This window comes from Geotrypetes seraphini, chromosome 13 (assembly GCF_902459505.1).
Source record: "Geotrypetes seraphini chromosome 13, aGeoSer1.1, whole genome shotgun sequence".
Taxonomy (NCBI): domain Eukaryota; kingdom Metazoa; phylum Chordata; class Amphibia; order Gymnophiona; family Dermophiidae; genus Geotrypetes; species Geotrypetes seraphini.
Genome location: NC_047096.1, coordinates 4,874,607 through 4,887,513, shown reverse-complemented (window position 1 = coordinate 4,887,513; position 12,907 = coordinate 4,874,607). Strand labels below are relative to the sequence as shown.

The following is a 12,907-nucleotide window of genomic DNA, read 5'->3' as shown; positions in this document are numbered from 1 at the left end:
GTATCAGCACTTAGGTCCTGGCCTGTTCTGGAGCTCAAATTGGATTCTAACTGGTGGTCATTTTGAAGGGCTGTGTGGAGCCCAAATTTCTGTTTGGAATTCAAAGTGTTACACTTTATGCTAAAGATAGACCCCCCCCCCCCCAAAAAAAAAGGGGGGAGGGGGGTTGAATTAGCATAACTTTGAAACTTGTGAGCAGAAGCCCCAATCGTTAAAGCGTCTAAAGATTGAAGCAGAGGCTGTCTTTGAGGTCAATTGCAATATTTAATGGTACAAAGAGCCCAGGATTGTGCACTTTGTGGTTTCCATTAAGATTTCTTTAGCAGAATAATACTCCGGGGAGAGTAATGGAAGCAGAGTTAAATGTCTTTGTATGTTTTAAGCCATTAGCTAGTCCTTTATGTTGCTTTCGCCTCTATATTTCAACAATTAAAGTCTTCCGCTTGATTGCCACAGCTTTGGTGGAGGTGCATTACTGAATTTAAGGCTGTCGTCTCGAACTTAGCCTTTCATTTGAATCAAGACATCGGCCTGCCGTCCGCTTCTTTACCTTCGCATACCCTCGGGCCCTGGGGAAGAGCTTTCAATTTCTGACATGTCCATCAAGATCTAAAGGATTTTTCTAGGTTAACAATCCTTTGTGACTCTTCCTAGCCTAATAGGGAAAGCTTTAAGATATCTACTGAGACTATGTTCTTGAGTTCTGGACAGCGAAGGGGACTTAATGCTTCAGCTTTCCTTTCTCTATGGACGCTACAACTTCCTGTTTAAGGCTTTCCTTCTCTATGACCCTGATCTATTTCTAAATCTCGGCTGTGGAGAAAAAGGAACACTTTTTGTTGGTCCAGGCTTCCTGACCTCTGTCTTAAAGATTTCTGCTTCTCCTAGCAGGGCTGCGGAGTCAGTACCACCAAACGTCCGACTCCAACTCCTATTTTTCTCCTGTCTGACCCGATTCTAACTCCAACTCCTACTATGTAGAAGAAATCTAAGCAAATCTGGATTAAATACAGAAGCATAGGGTATTTCTTTATGCACTAACATAAGACTAATAGACCACAAATATACATTTATTTGATGTTTGAACAAAGAAGCTGAACAAAAAAAAATTGTTAAGTGTAAAATGATAAATTTACCATATTTTAATGCTGTAGGTTTTTACTTTGAAGCTGGAGTCAAGAGTCGGTAAAAGGGATGAGACTTGATATACCGCTTTTTCCATGTGGTTACAATCATAGACAGGTACTTGTTTTGTACCTGGGCCAATGAAGGGCTACGTGACTTGCCCAGAGTCACAAAGAGCTGCAGTGGGAATCGAACTTGCAGCCTCAAGGTGCCGAGGCAGCTGCTGTAACCACTAGGCCACACCTCCACTGCACTTTATCAACTCTGACTCCACCCAGCATTGCTTCTGACTCCGCCTGCAACCGTTTGACTCCTTCTGGGTCTGAATTATTTTGTTGAGGGAACAAACTTCAAGAAGGGAGTTAATGGAAGCTCTTTCCATGGGCAAAATGTTGGTTTTCCCACAGAAAAGGAGTTTTTGAATATGCTGTAGAGCATGTTGTTTTCTTTTACCTGCAGAAGTCTGGAGGCTTTCTTGGGACAGCAGTAGTTAGGGAGGGGGGTGGGTTGCTATAAAGTACCTGCAGGAAAGGAAGTGCAGATGTGTGCGCAAAAAGTCCTTACAAGGTTTGCCAAAATATGGCTGAATGGTGCTTCTAAAAAAAACAAACAAAGGAACTGAGCAAAAGAGCTCAGACTAAATAGTTATCCCATGTTGACCAATAAAAGTGGGTCCTTTTATGGGGTGATTTTAAAGTGTTTCCCCGTGTAAAGAAGACTCCAAATGTTCTGGGGTTTTTTTTTAAATTATATCTTTATTAACAATTGCAAAGGAACAAACAACCACGAGCAGAACATTCTGAAACAGTACAAAAGATAATGCCAACAAGAGGTACACAGTACAAAAACCCCATGGGTGGATGCCCATCACAATTGAAGTAATGTATGGCTCAGCTGCACAAAGTCTATGGGGAACCGTTGTCTGCTGCACTTCCTGCTTTTTCTCTAAATTGAATATCAGACCTATCGTTTTTATAAAATCTATCAAAATTCTGGGAGTCACACTAGACCAGTGGTCTCAAACTCGCGGCCCAGGGGCCACATGCGGCCCGCCAGGTACTATTTTGAGGCCCTCAGTATGTTTATCATAATCACAAAAGCAAAATAAAAGTTTCTTGATCCTATGTCTCTAGCTAATATTATTATTAGGACTTAGCCAAAAGGAAAGATTTATAAACAATAAACCTTGTAACCCATTCTGAGCTACTGGGAGGATGGGATAGAAATTGAATAAAATAAAATAAAGAGTTTTACCTCATGCAAAATTGTCATTTCCTTAATAAGACATTAACTATTTTTTTCTGAGGCCCTCCAAGTACCTACAAAGCCCAAATGTGGCCCTGCAAAGGGTTGGAGTTGGAGACCACTGTATCCATGACATCCTGCTTGTCTTTGGGAATCAGAGCTGAGATTGTGATGTCATAATGCCTCATTCCACCAATAAGAGTCAACCTCCTCAGTGATGTCACAATGGCTTGATTGTCCTGTTCTCCCCTCTGCCCTCCAACCCAGCCAGCAGATTAACCGTTCCCCTCAAACTCTTTAATAAGACATTAACTATTTTTTTTCTGAGGCCCTCCGAGGACCTACAAATGCAAAATGTGGCCCTGCAAAGGGTTTGAGTTTGAGACCACTGCACTAGACCGACATATAACACTAGCAAAACACACGAACTTAGGGCTCCTTTTACTAAGCCGTGTTAGGGCTTTAACGCATGGAATAGCACACGCTAGACCTTAACACCGGCATTGAGCTGGCGTTAGTTCTAGAAGCATAGCGTGCGGTAATTTCCTGCGTGTACTAAAAACGCTAGCGAACCTTAGTAAAAGGAGCCCTTAGTGGTACAAAAATGCTTTTTTATATTGTGGAAATTTATCGTTCAGACTATTGGTGCAGGCATTAGTTTTATCTATTTTAGACTATTGTAACATCATCTATTTAGGAGCACCACAAAAAATTCTAAGGAAATTAAGGATAATTCAGAATACAGCTGTTCGATTGATTTTTGGTTTAAAAAAGAACGACCATATTAGTCCATGTTATCGTTTCCTTCATTGGCTGCCTTTGGAGGCAAGAGTATTATTCAGATTTTCCTGTATCTGCTTTAATTGTCTCCAGCTTCCCTTTTTCCTCATTTTGTGTTGCGTGGACCATCAAGAGAAACTAGAAACTTCTACTTATTTTCTTATCCAAAAATTAATGGATGTAGATATAAGACCTTCTTAGATAGGACCTTGGCAACAATCTTGATTAGGTAAATGGATTCAGCAAGCTATGTTATCGGAAATTAATTAAGACCACTTTGTTCGATAAGTTTATTACTTTGTGAGTTCTATTATACAAATATTTGCATTTTGTACTGTATTATTGTATTTCGCTGATTGTCCAGCTCTTTTTAGTGTAAACCACCTAGAACTTTTGGTTATGGCGGTATAAAAGAATAAAGTTATTATTATTAATGTAATCATGTGCTTGCAGCACTATAAAAATTATAGGTAGTAGTAGAACCGTTGGCTAAACCGAAGCACAGACAAATATAATGGGTTGACCTGGGTCTTCCAAACTGTTGGTGGGAGAAATGGGATCAAAACCCATCTGCATCATAACCGTGTGCGTAAAGCCGTTGACAGTCTTTTTCCACAGCTGTGCAGAAAATGTTTTCTTTCTGAGACAGATTGTATGAAAAGGCCTTGACTAATCACAGAATATGATCAAATCTCTCGCAGATCAGACGTTTCCCTTTTTCCACCTACTTTGTTGCTTCTTCATTATTTAATTCTTCATTATTTAAGGCTACTGCCCCAGCACCCACCTTGCATTGTGGTGGCGGGGCAGCGGCTGTCCCCACAGTTAACCATGGGAAACTATCCGGTGACATTCTGTAAGGAAAGAGGGAAGGATCAGAGTCTGAATGGACCCAGCCACTGACTCTCAAGCCTTGCATTGAAGGATGCTGGTGTAGAAGGACTGAGGTTTAAATGAACACTAAAGAATGACAGTCTCTGATATCTAGACCAGATATTATGATGTCATAATGCCTAAGAGTCAACCTCAGCAGTGATGTCACAATGGCTTCATTGTCCTATACTTAGCTCACATAAAAATTGCTATGCTGGGACAGATCAAAGGTCCATCAAGCCCAGTATCCTGTTTCCAACAGTGGCCAAACCAGGTGACAAATACCTGGCAGAAACTCAAAGAGTAGCAACATTCCAGAGCTGAGATTGTGACGTCATAAAGCCTCATTCCACCAATGCCTAAGAGCCAACCTCATCAGTGATGTCACAATGACTTGACTGTCCTATACTTGGCTCACATAAGAATCAGAGTCTGTATGGGCTCAGCCAATGACCCTCAGCCTTGCACTGAAGAATGCTAATGTAGAAGGACTGAGTTTGAGAGAGCCACTAAAGAGTGACATGGGATGGGTTATCCATGGGGATGGGGACTTGGACAAATACTGTTCCCGTGTCGTTCTATTGTGCACTGATCAGAATTGTGTGAGGGTCCTCCACCTGCATTCCAGCTAGTTAGGGTGGGTCTCCTGGAAGTACTGCCGAGTCTCCCTACCCCTTGCAACTGAAAATGCAGAATTGATGCCATGCCACCACCAGGAATGTGAGCAGAGGCCTCTCATACTGCTTGATAGAGTAAATGATGAGCAATGTATGTGTAATCCTCACTTCTTGTCTGTTCGTTTCTAGGACTGTCCTCAGCTCGTTCCCACAGAGGAAATCTTGATCCCTTTTGGGGAAGTGAAACCGATCACACTGAAGGCACGGAACCTGCCGCAGCCACAATCGGGGCAGCGTGGATACGAGTGCGTGCTGAACATTCAGGGAGTCGTCCACCGGGTGCCGGCCCTACGTTTCAACAGCTCAAGCGTCCAGTGCCAGAATAACTCGGTAAGAAAAGCGGGAGCAGAGGGCCCAAAGCCACACTCCTTTCTCAAAGACACTTCATTGGCCACTTCGCTCTGCCCTGGCTTGTCTGTTCTGTAAAGAGATCGGGGACGACATGGACTGTTGGGCGCTATGAAGCCTAATTGGGCCATATGGCGGGATGTCAAATGTGACTAAAATAAATAAATACATCTTAAGTAGCTGCTTTCTGTTTTGGTTCTTATTTATTGAAAACATTTGTAGCCCGCATATCAGACGTCTATGCGGATAACACCATTACGCGCATAATTAAACTAGACCGACATAGACAGATCAAAAGAAAACATCACCATACAATATACAATTCAAAAACATCTGCAAATAGATGAACTAAATAATCGCAAAACTAAAAAAATGGTGACGGGACAATCGCACGCCAGACACCAGCCCGCCGACAATCGAGCCCTGACAGTTCAGAGCAAGACACAAGCGCCCCGCGGGAAAACTTAGTTTTAAAGAGCTCCGACGGAGGGGGTGGGAGGGGAATCTTTACTGCATAGTGTTTACGCTGCCATTGGGGGGGTGGGGGGTACAACCCCCCACATTATAGAGAAAACGGAACATTTCCTGAAAAAAATCAGAAAAAGTTCCGTTTTCTCTATAATGTGAGGGGTTGTACCCCCCACGCTCCCCCCAACTGCAGCGCAAACACTATGCAGTAAAGTGGAGGGGGGTTCCCCACTCACACCCCACTTCGGAGCTCTTTAAAACTAAGTTTTCCCGCGGCGCGCTGGTGTCTTGAGCTGAATTGTCTGCCCTCCATTGTCGGCGCACGACTGACTATGAACCAAAAAAATACCCGGTCGAAAAAAGTGGGGCTTTCAAACCAGTCAGTGATCAAACGAATACAATCTGGGACCGAGTTCTACAACGATGGAACTCTTGACATTTTCTGCAAACTTGTTTTAAAACTCAGAATACTGTTTTCAATAGCTCTTTACTTCATGCCCCGATGCTCCAAAGCTTTCCATGCCAGTAACACTCGTTAAAGCAATCTTACCGGTATGGCAGCTCTCCTCTTTACCGATCCTCGTAGCAGCCACCAAGAACCGTATGCAAATGCATTACAAGGAGCCCAGTGAGCTCTCCTTGTGATGCACTAAAGAGAACGCCACCCCCTTCTACAATCCAAATTGGCCAGCAGCTGCTGTTCTGTGTTGTGCACTCCCAAGACAGCTGCATCCTCCCCCAAACCGAAAAAGACTTCACCCACCGTTCTTCCCCTCCGGAGCCACGATCATCTGAGAGCTGGCAGTGGGGGAGAGCGGGCGGTGGCTGCCGGCTTAGCTGATTCAGGGATTCCCCTGCCATCTCCAGAGCTCCAGCCCCGATCAGCTGATCGCTGCTTCCGAACCAGCAGGGGAAGCTCCAGTCAGTTGATTGAGAGTAGCTGGCAGGAGAAGCCCTGATCAGCTGGGGCTCTGGAGCCAGCAGGGGAATCCCTGAATCAGCTGCTGCACTCCCCTCTGCTGACTTTCTCTGGAGCCGCCATCAGCTGGACAAAGGAGGAGGACAGTGGCTACAAGCAGGAGAAGGAGCTGTGCCTGGTACCTGCTCAGAAGAGCAATCGCTAGGTACAGCTGCTCCTCCTGCTTGCAGCCTCTGTTCGTCACAGCCCCACATAGAAACATAGAATATGATGGCAGAAAAAAGGGCCTTCGGCCCAACATGTCTGCCCACTCAAGTTTCAAGTTTCAAGTTTTATTTATATTTGATTAATCGCTTAATTAAAATTATATCTAAGCGAAGTACAGTGTATGAATAAACATAATACTAAAGTAGTAGGTAACATGAAATATTATAAAATTAACAATTTATACTAAAATTTACTAACATAGTAAATAACATAAAATATTATAAAAATTAACAATTTATACATTAAGTAATAATATATATTTAAAAAAAAAAAGGGATAAAAGTTATAAAGTAAAAGTTAAATTGAAAATTTTTCTTAACTATTATATAATAGGCTAAAGGTTTATAAATGATGTAAAAAAAACAGTTACTCGAAGAACCCTCCCCCCTAAGCACTCCCTTGAAGTGATCCCACATGTTTATCCCATCTTTTCTTAAAATTGAGCACGTTGCTGGCTTCAACTACCTGAAGTGGAGGATCATTCCAATGACCAACCATCCTTTCGGTGAAGAAATACTTCCTAATGTCACAATGAAATCTCCCACCCTTGATTTTTAATGGATGCCTTCTTGTTATTGTAGGTCCTGTAAGGAAAAAGATGGCTTCTTCCACCTCAATACAGTCAATAACATATTTGAACGTCTCTATCATATCTCCCCTCTCTCTGCATTCCTTGAGAGAGTATAGCTGCAACTTACCTAGACGGTCTTCATATGGGAGATCCTTGAGTCCTGAGAACATCCTAGTGGACATTTGCTGAACCGACTCCATTCTCAGCACATCCTTGTGATAATGTGGCCTCCAAAATTGAACACAATATTCCATATGAGGTCTCACCATGGACCTGAACAGCAGCATTACAACTTCGGGCTATCGGCTGACAAAACCTCTGCGGATGCAATCTAGCAGTTGTCTAGCCTTAGATGAAGCTTTCTCCACTTGATTGGCAATCTTCATATCTTCACTAATGATTACTCCCAGGTCCCGTTCTGCAATAGTTCTTGTTAAGGTCTCACCATTCAGGGTGTAAATTCTGCAGGGGTTTCCACTACCAAGGTGCATAACCTTACACTTTTTGGCATTAAAACTCAGCTGCCAAGTAGTGGACCATTGTTCCAATAAAAGTAGGTCCTGCGTCATAGTGTCGGGCACAGTTTCTCTGCCCACTACGTTGCACAGTTTAGCGTCATCGGCAAATAATGCAATTTTACCTCGAAGTCCCTTAGGCAGGTCCCGTACAAAGATATTAAATAGGATTGGACCCAAGACCGAGCCCTGCGGCACTCCACTGATCACTCCTGACGTTTCGGACAGAGTACCATTTACCACCACCCTTTGAAGTCTACTACTGAGCCAGTCTTTAACCCATGCAGTCAATGTTTCTCCTAATCCCATCGAACTCATCTTATTCATTAACCTGCAGTGTGGGACACTATCAAAAGCCTTACTGAAGTCCAAATACGCGATATGCAGGGACTCTCCCTTATCTAACTTTTTCGTTACCCATTCAAAGAAGCTGATCAGATTGGATTGGCAGGACCTTCCTTTTGTAAATCCATGCTGGTGGAGATCCTTCAGCCTCTCGTCGTTCAGAATCGTATCTAATTTGTGTTTAATCAACGTTTCCATAAGTTTACACATTATTGATGTGAGACTTACCAGTCTGTAATTTGCAGTCTCTGACCTGCATCCCTTTTTGTGGAGCCACCCCACACAAATAGTATGCATATGGTTTGCATGCTATTTGTTCTTCCATAGCCCTGTAAAAGAATATTGCTTTCAACACAATATTTTTTTACGATGTGTCGGAGCATTGTGTATCCTGCCCTCAGACTGTAAGACAACAACCCCATAACAATACAATCAGCAGCACTGAACAGTGGAAATCTACGAGGAAGATTTCATTCTTTGGATTACACTGACCAGCCCAATCTACAAGAAACAATTTGATTGATTAATCGCATCTGTTATGCATTTCATTTTGGAATCGGCTCCAGTAATAATAATAATAATAACTTTATTTTTGTATACCGCAATACCACAAAACAGTTCAGAGCGGTTTACAGGGGTAGAGACTGTACATATACAGCGAAGTTACAGAATATCAGAAAACAGTTCAGAGTAGTTTACAGGAGATGAGAACTGTACATATGCAATGAAGGTACAGAGAATTAGTTATCAAGTGTATGGTATAAACCACTGGCAATTACAAAATGATCCAATAACTGTTGCAAGGGGGGTGCAGAAAGGGGAAAGGAAAAATAACCGGGGAAGAGGGGGAGGAAGGGTAGGGAGGGAGGCGAGGTTGAGATTAGTAGTTTGGTTGGGAGGGCGGGAGTTAGAGGAATTTAACAAAGAGGTATGATTTGAGGGATTTCCTGAAGGATAGATAAGTTGGGGCAAGAGAGATGAGGGTGGTCAAGCAGTCATTCCATTTGCCAGCTTGGAAAGAGAGGGTTTTGTCGAAGAATCTTTTGTAGATGCATCCTTTTGGGGAGGGGTAGGCAAACAGGTGGGCATTGCGTGTACGGTTAGAGCCTGGGAAGACGAAGTGGCGTGACAGGTATATCGGGGCTGAGCCAGTATAGTTTGCATATCACAATCGTGTTGAATGTTTGCAGGATACGCTGACAAAGTCCTCAGACTTCTAGTTCATGTATGTTAGTCGTGTGCTGCCAGTTCTATAACACTTTCCCATTAGATGTCCTCATTCAGATCGGGTTTAGCATTGTAGAACCCCCCCATTCCTAGATGTCTTCATCCAGATCAGAGAGATTCAGAATACAAACTACAGTGCAAAATTGCCAAAAATGCCAAAGATTTACAATTTGGTCCAATAGTTTGGGTTGCTGCTGTTATCTCGTGGATTAAAGCCTGCTGAGGGTAAAATGCTCCTTTTTGCTGTAGGCGCTTGAAGCCGAAGAAGAGCTTTCATGAAATTATCCGGTGTTAACTCCTCATGCACAACTGGAACAGGATGCCTGGGCTGACGTTGCGCTACGATGCTGACCTGAATATGAATTTTTATCCGCAATTCCCTGTGTCTGACTTCAGGGGGGAGGTCGGCTGGGGGAGAGACATACAAATGTGAAGGCATCTGACAGATGGGTTCATGCAAGCTAATTTACGCTAGAGAGATAAAGAGACTCGGTTGTCACCATCAGCTGCTGTCATATGGTAGGCAGGGCAGCTTGCTAGATTTTGGTTCCTAGCTTGGAGACCGAGGCCAGAGAAATATGTGACAAACAGGAAAATAACGAATATATGATGGATTGCTAAACATTAAATCTAATCTAAACCTTAGGTTTGTATACCGCATCATCTCTACATTCGTAAAGCTCGACACGGTTAACAAGAGTTAGGGTAGAAAGGAACTCCAGTGGAGGGAAGAGGCAAAATGAGGAGAAAATTTAGAGGGCTAGAATGACCAGAGAGGGAGGAGGAGTTACGTTTTCGAGAATAACCAGGTTTTCAGATGTTTACAGAAGAGTTGGAGGGAGCTCAGATTCCTAAGAGGGGAGGTAAGGTTGTTCCAGAGCTCAGTGATTCTGAAAGGGAGGGAAGAACCTAGTTTTCCTACAAGAGAAACACCTTTTAGAGAGGGAAAGGAAAGTTTCAGTTTTGGGGTGGATCTGGTGGAATTGGGGTTAGAGGAGTTCCAAGAAAGAGGAATGAAGGGAGGGAGGATGCCGTGTAGGATCTTGAAAGTGAGGCAGGCACATTTGAAGTGGACTCTGGAGATTATTGGAAGCCAGTAGAGCTTGGACAAAAGCGGTGAGACGTGGTCTGATATCCAAGCAATGGGTTCTGCATTATAAAAATAGATTCTAATACAATATCTCTGATCATAAAGGTCAGAGAATGGGTTCAGAGAACACGCAATATGGACTTCAGCTGGCAGTCACAGGAAATTACTGAAAGCTTATGTAAAAACTTTAAAAGAGGTTGCCGTGTTAGACTGGTGGCACAAGTGGCACCTTATAGACCAGTAGTTCCCAGCCAGTCAGGTTTTCTGATTATCCGGACTGAATCTGCAGGAGAGAAACTTGTATGCAGTGGAAGCAGTGCATGCAAATCAACCTCATGAATATTCATCATGGATATCCTGTCAAACTGGCTGGGGTTCCCCAGGAAACCACTGTTATAGACTAAGCAGTCTGTTGAGGTCAGATCTGTCGAGACCCAGGGACCACTTTGTCAGATGCTTCTGAAAGCTCAAGCCTCAATACAGTGGTTAATCTATAAGGTGCCCACCTGCCTCTTCTGTGTGATAGACACCCTGTAAATTTGAGTGCTTAGATTACATTACATTACATTACATTACGGATTTCTATTCCGCCTATACCTTGCAGTTCAAGGCGGATTACAAAAGATTTGACTGGACATTTCCAGTGATGATCACATTACAGAGGATTTTACTGGACATTTTCCAGTGAGGATACAATTTTTTTTTTTTTTTTTTTTTTTCTTGGGGATCTTATGGGTTGGATAGAAAACTGACAGTGCCTAGCAGTGTGATATTAGCAAATGGAATACAGTTAGAGTAGGCAAGATTACAATCTTTTTATGGTCTGTTTACTTGAAGGGTGATTAGGTGTGATAATTGGGGGAGGATTGTCTGGTGGTAGATGAGTTCAGTCGAGGTAGGTGAATTATCTGGAGGTAGGTGAACTTAGCTGAAGGTATGTGAAGTGGTTTAAGGTTTTTGGATGAATTTTTTAAAAAGCAGGGTTTTGATTACTGCAATCTACTCCTAACTGGTATCCCTCAGTGTCGCCTCTCCCCCTTGCAATCTGTGCAAAACTCTGCCGCACGACTCATCTTCTACCAGCCTCGCTACGCTCATGTCACCCCCTCCCCTCTTCATTGACTCCCTATCTGCCATTGCATACAGTTCAAGATCTTATTGCTGACCTACAAGTGTGTTCGTTCTGCTGCCCCTCAATCTCTCTCTCCTCGCTTCTCTCTCCTTATACACCTCCCAGAGAACTCTGTTCCTCAGATCAACCTTTTCCTCCACTGCCAATTCCAGACTTCGTTCCTTTCATCTAACTGCCCCCCTATGCCTGGAATAAATTACCTGAGTTTGTCCATCAAGCCCCTTCCCTTGTTTAAAAGCAGACTGAAAACCCACCTTTTAGATATAGCCTTCAATCTTAACCTACTCCTCTGCCCTCCAACCCAGCCAGCTGATTAACTGTTCCCCTTAACTTTATGACATCCTGTTTGTCTGTCTTGTCTGTTTAGATGGTAAGCTCTTTCAAGCAGGGACTGTTTTCTTATTCTTTGCGACTCTGTGCAGCGCTGCGTGTGTCTGGTAGCGCTATAGAAATAATTAGTAGTAGTAGTGATGTTCAAAGCTGTCTCCTCGCTTCTCTCCTTAGTACCTCTATGACGGGATGGACATCAACAATCTGCCTGTGGAATTCGCTGTCGTCTGGAATGGAAATTTCATCATCGACAATCCAGAGGGCATTAAAGGTAGTGTCTGATTCCTTCTTGCCTCATCTCACCCGTCCCAGCCCCCTAGACTAGACCAAACGTTGATTAGCTAAGGTGAAGATGGGAGTCATTACATTACATTACATTAGGGATTTCTATTCCGCCATTACCTTGCGGTTCAAGGCGGATTACAAAAGGTTACTTTAAAAAAAGCAGAGTTACAATGATTAGCTAGAGAGGTAAGTTGTAGATCTTATAAACATTTAACGGGTTGTTGAGGGTGAGGTGGTTTGTAAGAGAGTTAATAGGTGGTCATAGTGGAGGTTCTTTTGTTATTATTAGTGCGGTAATGGGTAGATCAAATGTCAGTTTTAGAGTTACTGAGAGGTCGTGATGTTATTGCTGCTTCAGGAATTTCTTGAAAAGTATGGTTTTTATTTCTTTTCTGAACGTCCTATAGTCTGGGGTGGTCATCATAAGGTTGGAGATCTGGTTGTCTAGTTGTCTGGTTGTCATTCAGGATCCCTCGGTGGAAATGCACCTGGTTTGTGATCAGCAAATGTGGACACTGGTTCAAATGAACATGAAAACATAGTAACATAGTAGATGACGGCAGATAAAGAAATTAATGGTCCATCCAGTCTGCCCAACCTGATTCAATTTAAATTTTTTTTTTTTTTAATTTTTCTTCTTAGCTATTTCTGGGCAAGAATCCAAAGCTTTACCCGGTACTGTGCTTGGGTTCCAACTACCGAAATCTCTG

At 43.0% G+C, this 12,907-nt stretch overlaps 1 protein-coding gene and 1 long non-coding RNA gene across 7 annotated transcripts in view; one reads left to right on the top strand and one right to left on the bottom strand.

The window, feature by feature from the left end:
- The window catches only part of PLXNA2 (plexin A2), a 742,509-nt gene that overhangs the window by 604,372 nt on the left and 125,230 nt on the right, over positions 1-12,907 (top strand). For all 6 annotated transcript variants that reach the window (XM_033917847.1, XM_033917849.1, XM_033917848.1 and 3 more), the window contains 2 exons: positions 4,830-5,030; positions 12,087-12,183. In XM_033917847.1, coding sequence (XP_033773738.1) covers positions 4,830-5,030; positions 12,087-12,183 — 298 coding nt within the window. The remainder of the gene's footprint in view (positions 1-4,829; positions 5,031-12,086; positions 12,184-12,907) is intronic.
- LOC117347225 overlaps positions 1-12,907 on the bottom strand; it is a 118,375-nt gene that overhangs the window by 13,529 nt on the left and 91,939 nt on the right. The gene's annotated exons all lie outside the window — the stretch shown is intronic.